The 24,738-nt window shown below is 39.3% G+C and overlaps 1 protein-coding gene across 9 annotated transcripts in view; it reads left to right on the plus strand.

Moving 5' to 3' along the window:
• Positions 1-4,058: 4,058 nt before the first annotated feature.
• Positions 4,059-24,738, plus strand: part of LOC121861185 (ral GTPase-activating protein subunit beta-like) — a 97,428-nt gene continuing 76,748 nt past the window's right edge. For 8 of the 9 annotated variants that reach the window (XM_042358757.1, XM_042358776.1, XM_042358786.1 and 5 more), the window contains exons 1-5: positions 4,059-4,097; positions 8,203-8,325; positions 8,713-8,853; positions 13,279-13,480; positions 15,591-15,755. In XM_042358757.1, coding sequence (XP_042214691.1) covers positions 8,251-8,325; positions 8,713-8,853; positions 13,279-13,480; positions 15,591-15,755 — 583 coding nt within the window. In that variant the 5' untranslated portion in view covers positions 4,059-4,097; positions 8,203-8,250. Of the gene's footprint in view, positions 4,098-8,202; positions 8,326-8,484; positions 8,570-8,712; positions 8,854-13,278; positions 13,481-15,590; positions 15,756-24,738 lie in introns of those variants that run through there. The other variant, XM_042358833.1, reaches the window with a different exon arrangement.

Below are 24,738 nucleotides of genomic sequence, written 5' to 3' on the forward strand. Positions count from 1 at the left end.
TCCGACGTACTTCGTTCCGGTTACGTATTGCTTACTCACCATGTCATCCTTCTTGAACAGCACCCCACCGATGCCAAACTCATCACTGGCATCACAGTCCAAGATAAACGGTTGAGTTGGGTCGGACACAGGAACGCACCGGGGAGCTGGCAAAGGCATCCTTTAGCTGGTCGAGAAGAGCCTTGACTCTGTCAGATCCCACACAAACTTCTGCCCCTTCTTGGTCAGCTTTGTGCAACGATGCAATGACCGCGGCGAAGTTCTTCACAAATCGACGGTAGTAGGTACAAAGGGGCAAGAGCAACTATGCAGCTCCCTTCTACAAGTTGGCACTGGCCAGTTTCTTACCACCGCCACCCTCTCTGGGTCTGTGCATACTCCGTCTTTACTTACTATAAGTCCCAGATTTTGAACTTCTGGAACAAACATTTCTTTGGGCTCAGTTTAAAGGTGTGCGGCCCGGAACCGATCAAACACTTCTGATAGCCTCCCAGTTCTTGCTCTAAAAGTTTTGCCAGACATTCACGTAGTCCAGAATATGAGGGCAGTCTTCCAGTGCAAGCCTACCAGAACCCTCTCCATGAGGCGTTCGAAGGTAGCTGGTACTTGCATAAGCCGAATGGCATAACTTTGGACAACAGCCCTTGTCCATATGAAAAAGCTGTCTTTTCCATGTCTTCCTCGGCCATCTGCACTGATGATACCCAGACTTCATGTCAGTGTTGAAAACCACTTGGTGCCTGTCAGGTATCCAGTGTGTCATCGATTCTTGGCAAGGGTAGGAATCCTTCACCGTCCCGGCATTGAGGGCACAGTAGTCCACACAACACCGCATTGAGCCATCTTTTTTCTTCACTCGGACGACTCCTGACGCCCACGGACTGCTGGACTTTTCGACAAGACCTTGGTGAATAAGCCCTCTTCCACCTCTCTCCATTTCCTGGCGACGACCTGGTGCTATACTTCGAGGCGGCTGCTTGATCGAGCAGTGATCCCCAGTGTCGATGTGATGCTGCACCAGGTCTGTACAACCCAGGTCGAGGTCCCCACGAAGACGTCCATATACTTCAATAACAACTGTTCCAGTTGTATCACTTGAAGAATCTCACCCAGGCACTGGGGCTCCTGACAAACAAGTCCTGCAAATGGTCAGGCAGACCATATTTCTTATCCATGCTCCCTCTTGCAGGTCCTGGACTGCTGCTCCTGGTCGACCTCTTGGCACAGTCCAACGGCCACTCCCTGCTGTATTTTATTTGGCTGGAGAAATTGGCCCACAATTACAGGTATCTCCTCTGCAGATGGATCGACTAAAGTTCTCCCCACCATCACTCCATCTTCTACTCCACACTGCTCATCAGGCTCCACCATTCCCAGACGGGTATACAAGAGCCGTTTACTTACGGCACGGCACCTCTGATCTTGGGGAATAACCACTGATCGCCTAGCTGTTACCTTAGCACTTGCATGCTTCACAGTCCCTACCTACTTTTCTTTAATATTCAGCTGTATCGAACCAAGGTCCAGTTGACACTTAGGAGGTAGTCAGGCCCAGGATGCAAGGGTCTTCTATATCCATTAGATAAACCTGTAGGATTTCTTCTTCTCCTCTAGCTTGATGCTGATATCCATTGGTCCTTTAGCACTGCGTAGTGTCAATTATCAGCACAGCTGCTGCGACGTCTCAGGTAGTTTTCAATGACTAACTACGTCTGGCCTCACAAAGTCTGCTCGGAGGCTGTGTCGATCACCAACGGACACCTTATGCCATCGATCTCACCTTCAAACCTGGACACCTTACAGTGGCTCGGCTTGTTATTGTCAATAGTGGGACTCTGGTGAGACAGGCTGGTCGTTGCCCCTCAGCACCAGCCATCTCTAGTTCTCGTCTTAGTTGGCTGCTCTTCTCCCTCTCTTGGAATTCTGAGTCTTTTACTTTTTATCCTCTTCGTCACTGATCGGCTCGCTAGCCGCCGGGCGATCGGTCACGTCTCTGTCACGCACTGTTGGCAAATACTGGTCATGCACCGGCTCCTGAATGTACCTGAACCCGCTCCAGTGTTGGTCAAGTCTTCTCTTGAAAACCACACTCAGTGCCGTCACAACACTCTCTGGTAGATTGTTCCAGAGTTTACAACCCTCACTCTGAAAAAGTTTGCCCTCACGGTTTTCTGGACTTGCGGCTTCCAATCTTGAGCTATGACCCTTGTAGGGCAGGCGTCCAACATCCTCTCTTCTCCAAGTTATTCTCTGTATTGCCCTTCTCTCACTCTCGTTTCCGTTTGCAACAGTCCTTCTGCTTGTGCCCAATATTTTCACAATACCAGCAGTTTCCTTTAAATCTCTTTGTCTCTTGTACTTAGCCCTTTAGTGCTTTAAACCTAGAGTTAGACTCCGTCCTGAAGCTTGGTAAACTTGACCTCACATAAGATTAAAACTCCAGGGCTGGAGCTGGGAATGCTTCACCTGAATCTTGAGCTGCCTGCTGCCCAATGCGTCCACAAACTGGTCCCTTAACAATAGATCAGGTGATGTTCCATAGTACGCCCTATGAGCCATACTTTCCAGTTCTTGAGCAATCTGTTGCAGTGTTTCATCTCGATTACGGGTACGAGTACGGAATCTGGTCCTGTAAACCTCATTTTGGTGCTTGGTTCCATACCTTCGTTCCAGCACCTTTACCAGCGACATGTAACTGCTTCGCTCTGTTCCTGTCAACTGGCTGAGAACCTCCATAGCAGCGCCCTTGAGACTCTTGGCTAATTGTACTGCTCACTGCTTGTCGTCCCACCCGTTTTGTTCAACTAGTAACTCATACTGTGCTTGGTATGTTTCCCATGAGACCTTGCCATCGAATTCCTGTGGTTTTTTCTTCATTGGCTCTCTTGGATAGTTCACCACTTCACTTGACGTAGATCGGGGTCTGAACTCAGGTGCTCTGTAATTCAGCTCAACACACCGTCACAGTTATAGGGGTCACTAGATCTTGGCTGATACCTTGCTGTTAGACAATTCTCCGGAGCTTCCATCCTGCTACTGACTTTCTGTAGCTCACTGTTCACCACTGTTAGCTCCTCTCGTACCTCTATGATCTCAGCACTCACTTTTTGTTTAATTTTTCACCCACTTCAAGTTGCACCTCATGAAACGCATCATTCCACCTGTTACACTTCGCTTGCAAAGCCTCATCCCGTTCCTGAATTTTCTTGTCGATCTCTTTCTGCAGCTGCTGTAGTTATCGCTGCTGTTCTTCTCTCTGTTCTTTCAGTAATTGTTTATGTTTTTCTCTCTGTTCCTGTTGTTGTTTTCGAATTTTCACTTGCAGTTGCACATTTTCCTGTTTCTGCTTTTCTCGTTGTTCTTGCAGTAATTGTTTCTGTTCTCTCGTTGTGATTGTAGCTGTTCTTGCAACTTTGTTTGTTGCTCCTTCTGTTCTTCTCATTGTGCGTGTAAGAATTGCATCAGATCAGCCATGGACTCTCCCCTTGCCTGGCCTGGCCTGGCTTCTGGTCTGGAGACCGTCACCTTCCATCTTGACTAATATCTCACCGCTAGGCTATCCCACTCCTAACACCAGTGTTACGAACCCCTCATCCTTTCACCGCTCACCCAGCTTCCATCACTGGTTATCAACGGCCAGGGTCGTATGTACAGGAGCAGTAGATATTTCACTAGTGTCGAATTACCTCTGGCTGTCCCGCCAGTCTCCGGTAATTCCCCGACGATCGGTATCAGTGTACAAACAGCAGGCAGGTAGATTTCCACCAGGGCACAGAAACACACTTGTCCTCTGTAGTCGACTTTAATAGTCACCAATTCTTCACAACGTTGTTCACAGGGTAATGTCTTCACAAAGGTTGTCAAATTTTACTTTTCTTGAGAGTGCTGGTGTAAATAAATTTTTATTAGCTAACAAACGTTTAAAAAAAACAATAAAAATACTTATTGAAAGTATTTATTTTTAAGTCAATATATATGAGTAATTATTGAATTAATGAACTAGACATAAACTTTCTAAAACAATATAATGTGCCCGTGTTCTCTGTTGTCTTGGAGGCGTCACCCACTGTTGTTGTTGTGTGACGTCACCAGACCATGTAAGTCAGGGCTCCATTAACCTCTCTTGTTTACTTTATTTACCAACCTTATTAACCCAATAGCCACCCAAGTCAGGGTAAATCATTAGAAGCTGCCATACACGGGAATTACTATGGAAAAAAAGAGTTTGTAGTGTGTTTCATCGTGTTTAATACGAATGGTACTAAGTGGGCAAGGCTTAGAAGTAGAGGGAAATTGTGGGGTGAAAATACACAAAAATATGACGAAACGAAACATAACGAAACCTCCCAACCAGAGACACCAGAAGGACCTGATCTGACCTCCTCTCTTCCTCTGGCTCTACACCTGAAGGACCTGGCTCTAGTTCAGGTTCTTATATAGGACTAACCCGCTGCCGAAACTGATTGAAAACGATTAGAAAAACACCGGATTTCCACTGTTGTTGTATAGTGGACACTGTTGTAGTTTGTGCAAAGGTGTTAAACAATTTATATTTTTAAAATAATCGTTACTTAACATTTGTGGGTATGAAGAACAGACCTAACCAAACAAACCAAACAAACCTGCCTAACAATCTCACAGCCCCCTGGACCCCCTGGTATATTAAACAGAAAGAACTTACTATGATATGGTGAAATTTGAGGCATTTTCTGGACGTGAGATGATGCGGGCTCATCGACGCTAAGGAGCCCGGGCGGCTGAGTGATTTACCGTGATGGTGAGAAATGTCGAGCCACAGCGTTGAGGAAGTGTTATTTCACAATATTTATGTGTAAAATACTTTAAAGTAAAAAATGTTTAATATATAAAATCAAAGCACTGGACTGAATCTTGGCAGTTTCAAGCCAAGTTCCTTTGTATGGACTGGAACTGTAGCCACAATGCTCCAGCCGCAAGTTTTTCCTGTTTATAATTTTCTTATTATACATTGAAACAAATTTCTTTCCGGTCTGAAAGTACAGGAATTCCCGCAGTATGGACAGTTTCTATGTAATGGAACAATGCCGTGGTCTTTGAACAATCGTAGGGTCTCGTTTTAGTTATCTCTAAATTCACAAATTAGTCCATGTAAGACTGGCGACAACCTTCACACGACATGCTGAAAAGCAAACTTTCCCGGGTGCAGTTCCGGGCCTCATTGCCGCCCGGAAGACAAACTAGTGCGCGCCTAGGCGCCTAATTATCCATGAAACAAAAAATTTGCACAATAAGTGATTATCATATCAGAACCCATTGATGAAAATAATGTAAGAAAAACAATAATAAAAATAACTCGTCCGCAAGTTAGTCCTATATATTAACTTTCTTCTGTGATTGTGGTTAATATTCGTCCATTGGTTGTCTGCAGGTTCCTGCCATCTTTACGTGAGACTATACTCCTCACTTTGAATTACTTTTCTCTTTTCCTCCTCCTTGTAGGTTAGGTTAGGTAGGTTGGTTCCTTTGGTATGAGAATAATGTAGTTTGTTTTTTTGGGATAATATTCATCCATTGGCTGTGCAGAGGTTCCCGCCATGTTTACCTGAGGCTTTGCTCCTCACTTAGAGTCAGTTGTCTCCTTACCCCCTCCTCCTTGTAGGTAAGGTACAGTAGGTTGGTTGGTTCCTTTGTATGAGAATAGTTTTTTGTGTGTATTTTTGGTGTTTTACTCTTATTTGACCTCTATTTTTGTGCAAATTAGCAGTTTCTGTTAAAAATGAAAATTTTGATTTTTTGCAAAAACTGCTATTTTGCAAATGAAATGAAGATCAGATTTGAGTAAAACACACCGAAAAATGTCAAAAAACTTATTCTCGCACTAACATCTGAGGATAGTCAATGGACGAATATATACCATGATTATTTTGCGTCACACAAAGAAGTCAAGAGTTGTTTGTTCCCAACAAATACTTTTTGATAACTTTTTCTTGTAAAATTGCAGACTAGCAGGCTAACACATCACTCACTTCATGTTCAACTTTAGCAGCACCATTGTAGAGAGAGTCATTCTTCTTAAAATAATCCACAACTTCATCAACTTTTGTGAAGCCTTCTTGGCTAACTTGGAGAACTTCACAACCGACGAGTTATTTGTTTTAGTGTTTATAGTCTTGCTATATTTTCATCAGGGAGTTCTGATATAATAATATTTTTTGTGGAAATTGCTTTGTTTGGTAAATAGTTTGACGAATAGGCATGCAGTACTTTTGTCTTTCTCGGCGGTTATACAATGGTACCCGGCCAATCACACTCCACACAAGCTGAGCTATAGCTCTCTGCTCAGCCAGTTCAAATTTCACCATGGCATGTGAAGGATGTTGCAGTTTGTATATGGACACTATTAGTGAATTCTGTGGGAAAGATAATCTGTCCCTTCAGATTTTTACAAACCACTGCATTCTTCCCCCCAAAAGAGACTGCCCAAACTGTGGGAATCCTTGTGTTCACCGCTCAGACACTAATATTTACCAGTGTAATGGAAAAAAGTTGATAAATACAAGAAGCTGAAGCATTGTGGCTACGGTTCCATATTGTTGAAGGGAACTTGACTGGAAACTGTCAAGATTAAACCCAGTGTTATACTCTTATTAATGAACGTGTTCGTGAGGAAGTACTTTTCATAGCGATACTCTGAAATTGAACTGGGTTTGACTTCAAAGTAAAAAAATCATTCGTTACTTCCTCAATGCTGTGGCTCACCGTTTTCCCCGTCTCAGTAATAGTACAGCAAGTTTGCCCACTGCAGGTGTTAAGTTATGCTAGGTTAGGTTAAGGTTAGGTTAGTTTGAGGTTAGGTTAGTTTAAGGTTAGGTTAGGTTAACTTGAAATTTTATATAAACACTTTTTAACACATTTGCCATAACTAAGACAGTGTGCACTATAAAACAGTGAAATTGTGGCATTTTTAAATTCGTTTTCTGTGAAAAATTGGCGGCTGTGAAATCGTAAATAATTACTGGCTTCTCTAGTACCTTTCATTGTTAATCCTTCACTTTCTTCTAAAAAGGCAGTAATGTCAGCATCTTCACCTCTTCATTCATCTTATGTTTGTTTGTCTAACTCAGCCAACTCCTCGTTCGATAATGGTAAAGCATGAGACTGTAGCAATTCTTGATCGTCATTTTTGGCAACATCATTAAAGCCTGCATCATTTGCTAGACATGGAATCTCAGTGTGCATTTGGGTAACATCAAAGCCTTCAAAAGAATGAACAGCTTCAGGATATAAATTCTTCCAGCAACCATTCATGAGTGGAGGTGAAATTTCTTTCCAACTTGACCGAGTAGTTGCACACAATGCAAAATATTAAATTTTTTCCCAAAATTCTTGCACTGTCACTTGATTAGCATCAGTTTCAGAGATTAATTTCTTGAAAGTATGTCGTAGATAATACGCCTTAAAACAACTACACCTGTACTGTAATAATCCCCATATCCATGGGTTACATCACTGATGATGTTCTCGGTGGCACAAAGACTACTTTCACATTTGGAGACATACTCTCAAAGTCAAGCACATGTGCATTGGCTTTGTCCAAAAGTAAAAGAATTTTGAAACCAATATTGTTCACTTCACACTATTTCTTCGTCTCTGGCAAAAAGTACTCAACGAACCAGTCACAGAAGATCTGCCTTCTAATCCATGCCTTTCGATGTGACTTCCATATCACAGGAAGCAAAGCTTTGGTAACTTTTTTGAACACCTGCAGATTTTCTCTGAAACACAACCAATGGTGGATGTCGGCCACACTAGAATAACCCGTTATAGTACGTCCTTCTTTTCTCACACAACCAAACTGTGGAATAGTCTGCTCTCTTTTGTGTTTCCATCCTCTTACAATCTGTCTCACTTCAAAAAGCTGGTTTTCTGGGCATCTACGTGGTGTATATTGACATTGTCTTATTCTCCTCTAATTTTTATTTTGTTTATTACAGTACTCTTTTTTATTTTTATCCCCCCCCCCGTAAGCCCCATTGTGGGTCAATGATGTGTGCCTGGGAGCTATTCCCCGTAAAAAGAAAAAAAAGAAGAAAAAAGTAAAGGCGATGTTATCCAATTAAGTACTGCTTAGGTTATAGCTAGAACAGTTTTGCTATGTTTACAAAAGTTTAATGTCTTACCTTTCTCTAAGTGACATGATGCTACATTTTTTTTTTTTCACAGAATGTATTAGATGGCAAGTTTATTTAGGTGTTAATGTAAGAGCTGAGGATGTTCAGTGACTGGCCCTCAGAGCTGGTGCCTCAGCAGGGTTGGGGAGATGAAGCTGCCATCAGTGCTTTTAAGGTAAGCAATAATCTCAGTGAAAGGCTGGATAAGTTAATTCCACAGGAAATACTGCAGGTTGCTGCCCTAATCTCTGTTACATATGCATGATTGATGTGGGATAATGGTGACATTTGATATTTTATCAAAAACTAAAATGGTATTTTTTTCATTTTCCAGGTAAACTAATGAGTAGCATTCAATAATTTTTATATTTCGACAAGCCATAAGAAAAATTAAATTCCATAATCTGGATTTTCAAAAGGTGTGTGCTTCTGAGAATGATAACTTTCCTGACTATTTTATGTATGTTTGGAATTGATGATACTTGATTTACCAGTTTGAAGTGCACCACAACATTTGTACTTGATTCCATAGTATGTATGTACAGTATTATTTAAACTTCAGGATGCAATACCATGGACAGTTGGACGGGATTTTGTGGCAGGCACAGCCAAGCACCTTGCTGGAAGTCTTGGCCTCACCAAACCTGGACCACCCATCAAGAGCAAAATTGTTCATGATAAACAGCTCCAAGTGCTCATGCCTGTAAATATACCACCTTGTTTTTTGTTTAGTTATTATGGCATACTGTAGCTACTGTATATATTTATATGTTATGTAATCTGTTTTACACAAATTTAGGTACTTCTAGTATATTAATGTACAAAATTAAGAAATTATTTGAAGACCTTTTTATACTTTTATGGTTATATGTGGATTAGCAAATTATGAATCTCCAAGGATTTTTACCAAAACTTAATCCCTCTGATTGAGTTACTACTGAACTTAAATTGACAGCATTATTTTTGTAATGGTGTAGACTTTTATTTCTATTTAAGAGTCAGTTAGCTTCACCAGTGCCAAGGGGCCTTAGAAATATCTTGGATGAAAATTCTCAGTGCACATCTCTGCTCAGTGGTTCATAGTCTGAGATCTCTTGTTACATAAATCACTTAGGACAATAAAGGATTATGAGGTTAGGACAAGTGATATAGCTGAGACCACTCTGTTTGAGACCTGCCTTCCTACTCCAAGACTGAAACCAAGTCCAATTAAAATTTTTAGCATGTACAGTACATATATATGCCTGTGTATAAACCAAGGTTTTAGAATACAGTATTTGTACAGTAATATTTTTAGTAAAAAATTAGGGATGAAGAAGTGAAGGGTGGAGTCACCTGGCTGCTGTATGCTTCTAGAGCATCTTGGAGCAATAATGGCGACTCCTGCTGTTTGAATAATCAAACTCACTCTGGCTGCTTTGGAATTACTGAGGTTTTATCTTTTGCACATGGTTGTATGTGATTTGCTGTCAGCTTAAAACATAAGTAATTTGACTTGTTTCTACTTAAGCCATAAACTGTGGTTCCTACACCATAATGGTCACAAAGTATACTTGCTGGCTAACCATTATCAAGGTTTTGGAGAATTTTCAGTTTTCTTTAATAAACAGTTCAACATGCATATAGGCAATGTACTGTACACAGTGTACAGAGACTGCAGATATACAGTTTCCAATGTACCTAGACAGTGCAAGTACAGTATACAAACAATAGTAATCAGTAAGGCAATTTGATGAAGGATAGCCAACAAATTCATCACATGCTTATTTCCATTAAGATCCTTAGACTTGGTTGCTAATCAGTAATAGTAAATCTACAGAAATAAAAGTGATAATATGTTATGACTATAATAAGCATTATATTGCTATTAGAGTGTATGAGACTGATGGATCACTTCAACAATACAACATATTATGGTTTGTAATATAAGTATAGAAAATCACTTCCTTCCTTTGCTTCATCTGGTACTCATATGCCCTTCTCTTGTCTCAACTCACCATCCATTCCCTGTGCCCACACTCCTCAATTGCACCCTTCAACTGTCTTCTCGGTAATTTAAGTATCAGCCAATGTCTCTTTCATCTGCTCTTCAACTTTTACATAACCTTATTCTCACTTCTCTGAACCTCTCTCACCCTGAACTTTTCATTTACTACTAATATAATTTTTACTAAGTGGTGGTCTGATGCTCTGTGTCACCAATCAGTAGATTCACTTCAATCATTGTATACAGTTTAGCCTTCTGTCCATCAATACAGACCATATATTACTCATGCATACATAAACAAGACTGAGTTTTTCATATATCTCTTGTATAATTCGACCCTAGCTTTTGAAAAATACTGAGCATAATCCTAGACATAAACTGAATTCCAGCCAGTTACCAAATCTTATGAGGAATAAGATAAAATAATGTATACTGTACTATACTGTACTGTATACCAGTCAATTTATCATGTGAGGACTAAATAAAAATAATACCAATAAATAAAATAAATAAACAAAATACTCTACTGTATTGCCATTTGGCTGCTGGATGATAAAATTTGTCAATCTTTTATATATTAGACAGTTCAGAACAGCTGAGATTCGTCACCCCTCACCCTCTCCAGCTATATTAAAAAAAATACATATATTATTAATATACAGCTCCTCCCCGACTTACGACCACCCGCACTTACGACTTGCCTCAGTTGTACCAAAATTTGGTCAAATTACGTATTTTCAAGTCCCAAAGTCAGTACACCGACAAAATTTTCGTTTGTAATTCACTTTAAAATGGCTGGCAAGCTTAAAAGTGAGTGTTTTGTGGTGCTGAGAAGAAAAAGAGACACCTATTTTAGATTTTCTATGTATTATTTAAGCATTTCTGACTTACGACCTGGATTTGGGTCCCTAACCCCGTCGTAAGTCGGGGAGGAGCTGTACAGTATACCCACCTCTCGTTTTACGCAGGGGTTACTTTCTTTAAAAACCACCGCTTATAAAAAATGCATAAAATTAACATAATTTTTGCATAAGAATACATGTAAATAGTATAGGTTAGGGGAACCATTATATGCCACACAGGGTACGAACAGTGATCTCACTTCAACCAATCACATGGCCAACCTCCGACACTCCCCCTCCTCTCTGAAGGCGGGTGACCACATTTAATTTCACGTCCATTGCAATTTTTTTTCGTGCCTTTTTAGCTTTAGATGCTCCAGAGGAGGCAGATGGACGCTTTCCAGACATGCTCAATGGGGAAAACAGCGTTTAACACTAAAAAGATACGTTATAAGCACACAATGCAAATGAGAGCACAGAGAAGAGGTAGTGCTGGTGTGAACTGAGAAAGCGATACACGGGAAGCTTGCTGGACGTCGTCACAGTTGTTGTACAGAATACTTCATTATCTTCATCATTAGTAGTAATAATCTTTATTATTACATTATTATAATAATTATTATTATTAATAATAATATCAACATTGTTGATGTTGATATGACTGCGACTTTATAGTATTAGCTTACAAGCACCTCACCAGGCATCACACCCGACTCCACTGACAGGCGACCAGGCGAATACGCGCGGCAAATTTAAAGTGTCTTGAGAGCGTTATTTAAAAAATAGGTGCGCATAGATTAGCTTTTGGTATTAATTGAACAATCGCATTATTCCAAAAAAGCTTAAATCAAACGCCCATAAAACACGAAATACCTGCCTCAAATTACGAGTTGAAAAATACTGTAACCATAACATAGCTGACAGCTTGGGCTGGAGTGATAGGGGGAGGGCTAAGGGGATGTGGCTATAGTGACATGTTTGGTGTTAATCCAGGAGGTCCCCGGGTTACGAACGGGTTCCGTACCTGAGGACGTTCTTAAGTCGGATTTGTACATAAGTCGCTACATCACCTTACCTCTCCCCCTACTGTGCCAACCTTTGAGTTGCGTTGTTGTTAATTTTTTTAAGTTGTAGTTTCAAGTAGATATACAGCTGCTCCCTGACTTACGACGGGGTTAGAGACCGACATCCAGGTCGTAAGTCGAAAATGCTTAAATAATACATAGAAAATCTAAAATGGGGGTAATAATTTCTTATGACAGGGTGGTGTGGGTGTAGATGGTGTGAGGTAGTGGTGGTAGGTGGTCATGGGAGTGTGGTGGTGGTGGGTAGTGTGAGGTAGTGGTGGCAGGTGGTCATGGGAGTGTGGTGGTGGTAGTCATGGGAGTGTGGTGGTGGTAGGCGGTCATGGAAGTGTGGTGGTGGTGGTGGGTAGTGTGAGGTAGTGGTGGCTGGTAGTCATGGGAGTGTGGTGGTGGTGGGTGGTGGTGTCTGGTGGTCACAGAAGTGTGGTATATATCGAAAAATATGTGATTAAAATTGCCGGCTGGGAATGTACCCCCCCCCATTTAAATTAATTCTTATGGGGGAAACTGCTCCGATATATGCAGTTTCATTAATCGCAATGACCTTCAGGTATGCATCCCTTGCAATGACTGGGGTATTTGTGTACTGTATTACCCACTGTCAACACTCTCTCATCGCACATTTTTTTCAGTTTCTTTCCAATTTCATTCATTTGCGATGCTTCATACATCCTACTGTTTCCCTGTCACTAAATCCTACATTTAAGTCTCCCATCACTATCACGCTATTTTACAACACCAATGCTTTTAATACAGTTAGTCAATCCTCATCAGCACCTTGCTCTTTCCTCCGATGCATAGAATCCTGGAACTGATCCCCTATGTTCGATCACACTCCTCCTTTTTTTATATTTCAACAACATTGCCACACATTCTATCACCTTAACTCTAACAGACACTCCTGACTAATATCGTTTTACTTGTACCCAGTTCACTTTTCTTTGCCCTTCAGTTATGTTCTGCACAAGACATATATTGGGTATATAGTGACCAATTAATTGGAAAAGTTTCTACATGCACTGCCACCATAGTTTACATAATAATAAAAAATTAATATGAATATTTATAGTCATTCAGCATGTTTGTCGCTGCATGGACCATAAGGCTGCAGATTACAATTTTGGACATTAAGTACACTGTGTTGTATTTATACATCTCGAATGGAATTGCAACTTACAGTTATTCAGTATTGTTGATATTTTGTTCTTTTTCAGGCCCTTGGCCATGGATTGAGTTTTCCACTCTCAGAAATAGACATCCTGAGAGACTGTGTGAGCGTCTACTGTGAATGGCTCTCTGCACTTTTGCCAAATCCCAAGAGCAGTGTTCCTGGCCCAATCCTTAGTGATCCAAATCACTATGCCAGGATAATAATTAACCATTTTTACTATCTCTTTGTACCCAGAGGAGCCCAAGGCAAGTATTAATTGCAAATACAGTACATATGTGTGTGTGTAAATTTATGTACTGTATACAGGTACAGTACAGTCAGATTTGTATGTAAGTCGGAACACATGCTAGTGCATACTGTACTTACAGAACAATGTTTAAATTTCCACTATATCATAGCCTAAGTCCTTATATACATCTAAAATCACTTAATTTAAGACAAAATAAGAAATAAAATGACAACATACAGTAAATGAAAATAAAATATAAGTCATCAGGTAAATAAAATACTGTAAAATTCTAGTTTAACCCCGTTTGTATTGGCGGGCATTTGTAAGTCAGACATTCGTAAATCGGGGACCCCCTGTATAGATATTTTATGCTGCCAAATTTTTTTCGCATACTGTACTGTACAGGCAATAACCGTTATACGATGGGGTAAGGGACCTCGGAAAGCAGTCAATAAGTGATCAATCGTATGCTATCGATGTTGATAATATGGGGAAAAATAGGTTCCGTTCCTGAGCCACTGAAAAGACCAAACAAGTTTTATATCCTGCTGCTATGATGATTAAATAATATCTCAATAACTCAAATAATTAATGAAAAGACAAAATAAAAAAATTATACAAAATAAAGAACATTTAAGATTTATATTCATTTACCATACATGATATGAACGTGTACAGTAGTAAGTTGCAATTCCCGGCTGCCACTACAAGTAATTTCAGGTAGACGTACGTAATATTCTTGATTTCTTTTTTTTTTTTTAACTTTGTTACATGCACACACAGACATTCATACAGAATTTGCAAAAAAAGAGAAAAGAAAAGGTTATAATGAGGTCAAAAACATAAAATGAACACAAATTTCTTAAGTCCCCGAGTTAGTGAGGATTGTGGGAGCGAGTGGGGGTTTCTGCGTTGGGATCTCAGTCAGACTGTGAGCTGTGTTATTGTTATTTTTCAACTCGTGTATTCGAGTAGATATACAGGTACATAATTTTCTTCAATTTTTTTTTTTACCCTGTTACATGCACACACAATCATTCATACTGTACTGTATGTGAAAAAAAATATCATAAGGACAGAAACACAAGAGAGCACAAGAGAATGAGGGAGATGGAGCGGCGTTCATGTCTCTGCTGTCTCGTGACAGTGACAAGATTGCCAAATGGCAATTCAGTATTTTTTCTTTTCTTTTATTTATTATGGTATTGTTTTTATATATTCCTCACATACAGTATATATTGTTTTATGTACAAAAATAGCTTCTTCCATATGGAAACCATCCTCTGGTGTGATGTGACACAGTTCAACTGCTTAGCCCGGCAGTCGCTGGGAACGGGCAGAACCTTCCACGTACCCCGTGTGGGTCGCATGTGTTGTGCCATTCTGAGATTGCATCATCATATCTGGGAATATTGTGAGTTATTACGCATCACTTTTTCATAGTAATGACAATGCAGGAAAAACATTTGGGTAGCGACCATCGTAAGACTGATCTTTATCCATCGCATAGTGGTGAATGGTGTTAATTTTTTAACATTGTAAAACTGATCAAGCGTATATTGATCCATCATATAATGGTCATTGCCAGTGATGTACTGTATCACAAGTCTTATTTGTCTAACACAGATGCAGGTATATGTACAGTAGTGCTGTTTTGATAGGTGACACTGACCATCCCTCCCTCCCTTACGGGCCATACCCCGAATTTAGTGATCAAAATTGTAAAATTCCTTATGGGTGAATTTCCACAACCTGAGTTTCCGTAACGTGTGGGATACCTGTACTAGAAATTTAAAATTATTTATTTGAAGGAAAAGAAAATTGTAATTTACTATTTATATTATTACATAAGAAAATAAGGAGTCTGCAATTGGCCGGTTAGCCTGTGCGTGGCAGCTCCTGTTGAGAATTACTACCACTCTCTATCATCCATGAATCTATCTAGCCTCCTTTTAAAACTTTCCAGCATTCCAGAATCTATCTAGCCTATATGTACTGATATTTCACTGATAGACGAAAAGAAATAAAAATTAATATTCTCCCCATCCAAAAAAGAAGGAAAAGTTCTCAACTGTAAGGTTATTAGATGCACATTAACCTAAATGTGGATTTGTGTTTGTTCTCAGGACCTGATGTTATAAACCGACAAGCTGTTCTGTGTCACCGTGTGCTGCGAACACTGCAGAATATTGCTCAGAATTCTCCATGCCTGAGTGAAGACACGTGGCAGACTCTACTTTTGTTTCTATTGCACATAAACTCGGCACTCTTGTCTCCTCCCACCATTAAGGGTAAGTTTAAACCTAAGTCATTTCTGCTTTTGTAAAGATGAGGATTTGTGTTGATAATAAGTTGTTGCAAATCTCTAATACTGTAGCACGTGTTCACTGATTTTCGCCTCATGAATTATATATCAACTTTGTAAACTTAAAAGTGACTTAAATCATTGTTACATGTTATATAATTTTGAATTCAAATAAAATTAGGGCAGAGTCTACTGATAAGCACATTAGGTAGATTTATAGCAGCAAGGAGATTTTTGTGGCCTGTGGGACTTCCATTGAGTGACCGATACGATTCCCCCTTACAGAACATCCCCTCGGAACAGTCTACCTTATCTGGGGGTCTGACTGTCCTTAAGGGAGAGACAATGTTCTAAACTGATTAGTAATAAGACTACAATAACATTTACTTGCCAGGTGAATCAATAATAGATGAGAGCAGAACATTAACCATGATCTGACAATGCATCTAAAAGCCTGTTCACATTTTTTGTAACCCATTATCATAAGCCAGGATCATAGGAGTTTAGTTCTTCACATATTTCTTGCTGTTTTTTCACACCCTCCTCTGCTCTTTATGAAATTTAAAAGGCTAAACATTGATTTGATTTCTTCATTTTGTTTCTCTGTAGTTGGCAGTGGCTCTTGTCCCACATACAATATACCTGTTATACAGTATACATGATCTCCAGTCCAGAAATCCAAAGTCCAAAAACATCCAAAATGTGAATGATGGTGCCTTCAAAATTCCTGTCAAAATAGTGTACGAGTGTCTAAAGATTGCTGCTCTGTTTTCTTATTGCCAGTATTGACCAGTTGCTTTGTCCTTTTCTTATTTATCTTTTATTTTAGCATTTTTATTGTCATTGTCACCCAATAAGTGGCCAAGTGATAGTGCACATTGTAGTGGTGTACAGTAATCCCTGCTTAGTGCTCAGAATGTGTTCCTGGAAAAGACTGTTAACTGAATCAGCTCTAAAAGGGGTCATTTTATGTTAACTGATGAATGCCTGTACAGGCAGTCCCCGACTTACGACGGGGTTAGGGACCTAAATCCGGGTCGTAAGTCGAATTGGTCGTAAGTCGAAAATGCGAAAATAATACATATAAAATATAAAATGGGTGTCTCTTTTTCTTCTCAGCACCACAAAACTATTGCTTATTACTGTACTTGACCCTGTTGGGGATTTTCCAACTGTTTCTGCTTTATTGTATTGAAAATTATTGGTCAGGTGGAATTTTCCTTTATCTAATGATATTTTGAAAGTCCCTTTGTCCTCATTGGTGCTCAGGTTTACCAGAGATGGAGTGAATTTGTCCATTTCTCACGTACAGCTACTCTAGCCAGATCAAGGAAGAAGTTAACGATTTTGCCCCATTTCTTTTCTTTATGAAATGTTGTGTTACATGGACTGGAACCCCCATTTTTTTAAGAGTTCAAGGGATTTTTACTATTTTCCAGTATGGGACTACAAATGAAGTGATTGGGTGGTTATTTCTTGCCTTTACTGTACAGTGGTCCCTCAGTTAACGAACGGTTCGGTTAACGAAATTTCGGTTAACAAATTACCTTCCATAAGAATCTTCAATTCAGTTAACGAACAAAAATTTGATTAATGAAATCCTTGCGAAAATCACGTTTTGTTGTGAGCATCAGCTGATCAGCTGATGGGCTAGTCTGCCAATTCAGTAATCTGTTCTATGTTTACATTTGTTTCCAGTGGAGTAAATATCAATAAAGTTGCTCTCTTTAATATTTTTGCCTTTTTTATATTAAAATTAATAGTCATTTTAACATTTATTTTACATATTGATAATATATGCAGTACAGGGAACTAGTTTTTTGTGCGCCCATCAGCAGCTTGACTCAGCCACAAGGTGTCAGTTGGGCTTTGAAAACAGTGGAGTGAACATCCATTTTGTTGGTGTCTTGAATATTTTTGCATTTTTCATTGAAATTATGGGTCATTCTGAAATTTAGTTAACATAGTGATAATATATAGTGCAGTGCAGTGTTGATTTATAGAAAATAATCTTGAATTACACCTAGTGAACTTAAAATTTTATTGGTGAAATTACTGCATCAAGCATGGGTCCCCTGAAAGGTGATTTCTCCTCCATCCCCACTTCCTTCTCTTCTCCCTTCTCCTCCACCCTCACTTCTAATTCCCATCATCATCATCAACCAGGAACCTTCTACATACACACTTCAAAGTAAGTGTACTTTACTGCATTTTTTTTTACTTTGTATGTACTTTTCAGTGAGCTGGAACCAATTACCCAATATCCCATTGAAACAATGGATTTGGTTAAAAAAAATTTTGGTTAACGAATGACCTTCTGGAATGAATTGTGTTCGTTAACCGAGGGACCACTGTACTCTGTTTTGTTGATACAGTAGTATATACTGTATGGGACTACAGATTCTCATAGATACAAATTTATTTTCATATTTTATATGTAACATCAGAATTTGCTGAGGAGCTGACACATGTGTCTGGGAGCATCTTGTGTTGAATAATGGTAGTGAACAGTGATGTCTAGACCCTTAGTATGTGGAGCCTCATTTTTGAAGAGCTTGTGGTGTATATTAGAAAAATTATAAACTGTGCTGTACTATATACAATCAACCCCCAGGTTACGGAAGGGTTCCATTCCTGAAGATCTTTCCATAAAGTGAAACAATTTTTTCCCAATGAACTTCCATAATATAAGTTGAGATGCATTCCTATGGAAATTTTTAGAGGCCCAAAAACGTAGCACAAGCACATAAATATATGTACAATAATTGGATGGTTTTAACCATTTTTATAAGTGGGCCTGGAAACAACACTTTGGATCCTGTCCTCCTCTTTCTTGGGGTGTTCCATTAAAGTCTGTCTGTTGGGTGTAAAGTTGGTTCTGCATTCTGTTCTGAAATTGATCCTGGCAAGTGAAGAACAGGTAGCACATGTCCGATGTGATGTTGTGACTCATTAGGTCTCAGCTTTTAAGCAACTATGGCTGCTCAGACCCCTTTTCATAAGGGCTTGGGCTATTGAGAGGGAGATGGCTGACCAAACAATAAACTCCAGCCATTGAGCTTAGGGTTTCTCTGGGTCCTAAACCCATAGAAATGTTGGGTATACAGTATTCTCAAGTCATTGTAATATCAGTATGAATCCATTTTTCTTAATTTCTAAAGCAATCCTTTTTTTACAGTCAACATCATTAAAATTGATAGAAACTGTAGCATATATCAATAATCCTGTGCTTTCTGTTTTGATTTGCACAATGAGTGAATGTTATCTTACTATAGCATGTAACTTTGTGAATGGAGATATATTGGCTTGTGTCACCCATTGTTAATACAAGAGTAGTGCTTTAAATATATTATTGTAATGACTTTGTGCATGCATAAAGTAAATGTGAGTAGTTTATGACTGAACTACATTTAGTGAATTATAGTAGTTAGAGTATTTGTTAGATTTCAGTAATAGGTTGAATCCTATAGCCTTCTCCATGGTACAGTGAAACCTGTTAATACAATCACCTATGTACCAAAACTGCTTCCATAGTCTGACCACTTTAATTTGATCTCTCCAAATTTACAATGGTTTATACAGTAAGACCAGTCGAGTGTAGTGACCACTTGTGTAATTCAAATTCCTGCCACCAGTAGTTTGATTACAATACTGTACTGTACTTTATTACATGCCAGACCACAGGTAATGAGTAATAACAAAAAATATATCAATAGAGGAACTCTGATTGTACTGTAAGTGGAAATATAACCCTGCTCCTCAACTATAATGAACCACATTCACTTATAATGGTGTCACTAATACAGTACTGTACAGCTGGCCTCCTTTAGGAACACAATGAGAGAATCCTGAATATAAAATTTAGATGAAAATATACAAATTGGAAACAAAATATTTTAAAGATTTTTGTGGCAGTTTTAGAGAAGATGAAAAGTTAACTTATATAAAAGATGGAGAATGGTTGGTTGCATGTGCTGATGAAGATAACAAAGGTATATAAATTAGTCACCTTGTTTTGAAGATTTTATTTTGGGCAAGAAATACATAACTCTTTAATTATCTTTGTTCTGATACATAGCCTCAGGTTAGTTTGTGAGATGAGGACTAAGAACATTTGTGAAAAAAAAAGGCTGTATAAAAATGCAAGCAACTCAATACACAAAAAGATGCATAATAAGGGGTTAGGGACAGGAGGCCACCAAAATTCACCAAACAAAGCTTAAATGGTTTGTTTACTTTCTAAACATGGCTGTGTGAAGGGAGATGAATTCAGTACAAACACATGCCAGTAGAAAAAAAATGGTATTTAGTCAGTAAAAATATGCCTCAGTTACTACAAAAATTGGGAAGCCAAAAACAGCAGTAGTTCAACGGTATTCCTTCTTTTATATACGTGCAGTTCCGGTATACTATTTTCATACTTGACATAATTACACTGCCTATCCTCAAATAAAAAAAAATAAAACTTACCTTATTTATTCAGATGGTTGGCGATAAAAACTCTCATATGACAGTCGGCAATAGCTTGGCTCAGGCATCAGGCATCGTCTGCAACTCTGCATGTTTGTGTTGTGGTTGTGCCTCTTGCCAAAAGATGGCAGCACAACCCAGGGCTGACAGTGCATTCAAACTCTTGGAACATAATTGATTTAAGCAGGAAATAATTATGTGTACAACAGTCAATTTTTGCAGTGTAGCACAATAATTATAAAATCGACTACAGTCGATTTGTGCAGTGCAACGGTCAATGGAAATGGCTCAGTGTTGTACTAGCCTGTATGGAATCTTAGGCAAGAATGTAGAAAATGTATGATAATTAACAATTTAATAGTGATTTTAGAAAGAAAAAACAAAAGTGGTGTTGTTTTGCTCTGGGTCAGTGTTAAGTTTATACAATAGCTGGATTCGGTCACTCTCCTGCACAGTCTGTGTTGCGCACATTAAAATTGTGATGCTCCCACAATTTTTTGTTAAGTTTTCATTTTTGCTTTCATAAAGATTTTTTAAATTTGCAGCCTAGTGTGTCAGGTTATTCTTGTAACAGATGGAAATGTGTGGAACTGTGGAAATAGGTAAAAATAATATTGTTTTGTTTATCGTGATGGATTATAAATAGGAAGCACTACCGGGACGCCAACCGACCCCTACTACGATGGTCCTTCCAGGAAGCCACTAGACCTTTAAGGGTTAAATCATTACAGTATTATCATATCATGAAAAATAAGTAAAAACACATTACTTTCTATAGATTATTAAACTAATAATTACAGGTACAGTACAGTCTTTGTTGTAGTCATTGTTCATAAACATTTATTATTGCCCCTCATATGATCAGTTGTACCAGGAACTTAACTTCCTTTTTCCAGTTGGACTAAAGTTCCCACATTTGCAGGATTTTTTGATAACCTAACCCCTGTGAGTATCTAGAGTCAACTGTGGTGTATCACAAAAAACTTATTCCTTGCCATATTTTGGGTCTTTTCTTGAGGTAAGAAAGCATTTAGTGTATCATCTATCGAAAAATTTCCTCAGGTTATGCAACTGTCATCCAGTGTTTTTGATATGGCATAAACCAATTTGGTTCCTGATGCTGTAAGTCTGGTAAGCTAAAGATTATTACTGTTTTTCTGGACCCCTGAATACAGTAAACTAAATACTATTATTTTCGTGGATTTCCCGTAACCTCTGCAACCATTTTGCAATTCTCTCTCCACTTTTCCTGCCAAAGCTATGTCAGTCGATGCAGCCACCTTTTTGAGTCACGCATTGTAGCTCAGCATGTCTGATGAAGCTGTGAAGCCAGCCTTGGCTCGCTCTGAAATTGCTGTCACTAGCTGGCTTGCCATCTTTCTGGAGCAAATGAACTTGAATTTTCATTGCCTTGGCTTGAATCACGAGACACTCGGTGCAGCTTTATGTCGTTTTATGTTCACTATTCAAATGTTCAAAGTATTCTCCATTCCTTTTTATAACAAGTAACCCATATAGAGTGTTTTAAATAATTCTAATTATTGTTTCTTCCTCTCGCTCTTTCTCCTCCTTCCTCCTACTTTATCTCCTAACTCCTACTCTATCTCCTTTTTCATACTCTATCTCCTAACTCCTACTCTATCTCCTTTTTCATACTCTATCTCCTTACTCCTACTCTATATTCTTATTCCTAATCTACCTCCTTATTCCTACTCCATCTCCTTCTCACTCACTCCTACTCTCTCTCCTTACTCCTACTCTATCTCCTTCTTACTCCTACTATATCTCCTTCTTACTCTATCTCCTTACTCCTACTTTATCTCCTTACTCCTACTCTATTTCCTCCTTACTCCTAATCTATCTCCCTAATCCTACTCCATCTCCTTCTCACTCACTCCTACTCTCTCTCCTTACTCCTACTGTATCTCCTTCTTACTCTTACTCTATCTCCTTCGTACTCCTACTCTCTCTCCTTACTCCTACTCTATTTCCTCCTTACTCCTAATCTATCTCCCTATTCCTACTCCATCTCCTTCTCAACCACTCCTACTCTCTCTCCTTACTCCTACTGTATCTCCTTCTTACTCCTACTCTTTCTTCTTCCACTCTTTCTTCTCTCTTACTCCTTACGCATCATAATCTTTCTCACTCATTTTTATATTCATTGCATTTATTATTCCTTATCTGACTTTGACTAAAAGTGGTCGTCTCTCTCTCTCTCTCTCTCTCTCTCTCTCTCTCTCTCTCTCTCTCTCTCTCTCTCTCTCTCTCTCTCTCTCTCTCTCTCTCTCTCTCTCTCTCTCTCTCTCTCTCTCTCTCTCTCTCTCTCTCTCTCTCTCTCTCTCTCTCTCTCTCTCTCTCTCTCTCTCTCTCTCTCTCTCTCTCTCTCTCTCTCTCTCTCTCTCCTCTCTCTCTCTCTCTCTCTCTCTCTCTCTCTCTCTCTCTCTCTCTCTCTCTCTCTCTCTCTCTCTCTCTCTCTCTCTCTCTCTCTCTCTCTCCTCTCTCTCTCTCTCTCTCTCTCTCTCTCTCTCTCTCTCTCTCTCTCTCTCTCTCTCTCTCTCTCTCTCTCTCTCTCTCTCTCTCTCTCTCTCTCTCTCTCTCTCTCTCTCTCTCTCTCTCTCTCTCTCTCTCTCTCTCTCTCTCTCTCTCTCTCTCTCTCTCTCTCTCTCTCTCTCTCTCTCTCTCTCTCTCTCTCTCTCTCTCTCTCTCTCTCTCTCTCTCTCTCTCTCTCTCTCTCTCTCTCTCTCTCTCTCTCTCTCTCTCTCTCTCTCTCTCTCTCTCTCTCTCTCTCTCTCTCTCTCTCTCTCTCTCTCTCTCTCTCTCTCTCTCTCTCTCTCTCTCTCTCTCTCTCTCTCTCTCTCTCTCTCTCTCTCTCTCTCTCTCTCTCTCTCTCTCTCTCTCTCTCTCTCTCTCTCTCTCTCTCTCTCTCTCTCTCTCTCTCTCTCTCTCTCTCCTCTCTCTCTCTCTCTCTCTCTCTCTCTCTCTCTCTCTCTCTCTCTCTCTCTCTCTCTCTCTCTCTCTCTCTCTCTCTCTCTCTCTCTCTCTCTCTCTCTCTCTCTCTCTCTCTCTCTCTCTCTCTCTCTCTCTCTCTCTCTCTCTCTGTCTCTCTCTCTCTCTCTCTCTCTGTATAAACAATTTTCTTTCTTAATTTTGTTAATATTATATGCAAGTGTTGCAGCTATAACACAGAAACAGGGATGAACAGGTCACTAGGACAGGTATAGTATGAGGTGTTGCCATTATCATCATTTAGTATAAATTTTTGTTCCATCTTAATTTATCAGTTTATACAGAATAAATTGTTCTTTTTTTTCCGAGAGTAAATTTTTAGATATGGGATCCAGTTTGTTGATTGGGGGAGTCTTTTCTATACACTTGTACATGCTTTTGATATTCAGACCTTCAGCAAATCCAGACCCCTTCCCCCTTTATAGTCTGTAAGATTGAGGGCTCGCTTATAGGAAAATGACAGTTATTTACTGTAGGCAGCCATGAAATATAAGAATTGAATTAAAAAGTTGTGAAATAACCCAAGGCTACAGTTCTCTGTTTACTGATATTCAATTCAGTCAGTGGCTCTTACAGGGCTTCTGTCAGAAATAATGGGTGGAATATGTCTAGTCTACAAGCACCTGTACACCCATAATCCATTGTTTCATCTTTATAACATACCTTAGGCCTTTCTCATAACTTACTTAGCAGCCTTGAAGATTGAAGATGTGTTCATTCAAAAGTAATCTAAGGTTTATTTATCTGTAACCCTTTGAAAAAAAAGGGTTTATTGTAGCAACCCTCAATATACAGTACAGTATCAAGTAGTAAATATTTATATGTTGAACTTACATTGTAGTGTAAATTTAATCAAGTGCCATCCTAAAGTCTGAGGTTTGATGACCACAGTCCTTCCCTCTTAAATGTTTTCATGCTGTCTTTACCAATCCTCCCAGATTTAACATCTCCCTTGGTACCCCCTTATTTTCATCTCATTCATGCCTTCCAGTGGGCCTCCTACCCCTAGTTTAGCCCATTAATATTTTACCATTATCCCTTAATCCTTTATTATATTGCCTAAACTGTCTCATTTTACATAGGCTTTAAATTTCAAATATCTCTCTTTGTTTCAACTGATCACAGTACAGGGGGTCCCCGGGTTATGAACGGGATCCGTCCTGAGGATGTTCGAAGTCGGATTTGTACGTAAGTCAGAACACATGCTATATGCATATTGTAATTACAGAACAATGTTTAAAATCCCACTATATCATAGCCCAAGTCCTTATATATACATCTAAGATCACTTAATTTGAGAGAAAAGAAGAAATAGAATGACAAAATACAGCAAATGAAAGTAAAAAATAAGTCGTCAGGTAAATAAATTACTGTAAATTTATAGTTTAAACTCATTCGTATCAGCGGGCGTTCGTAAGTCGGGGAACCCCTGTACAGGCAGTCCTCGATATATGAAAGGAATGGTTTCCGTCAAAGTCATAATTAAAGCA

Source organism: Homarus americanus, unplaced genomic scaffold (assembly GCF_018991925.1).
Source record: "Homarus americanus isolate GMGI-L3 unplaced genomic scaffold, GMGI_Hamer_2.0 scaffold40248, whole genome shotgun sequence".
NCBI lineage: Eukaryota > Metazoa > Arthropoda > Malacostraca > Decapoda > Nephropidae > Homarus > Homarus americanus.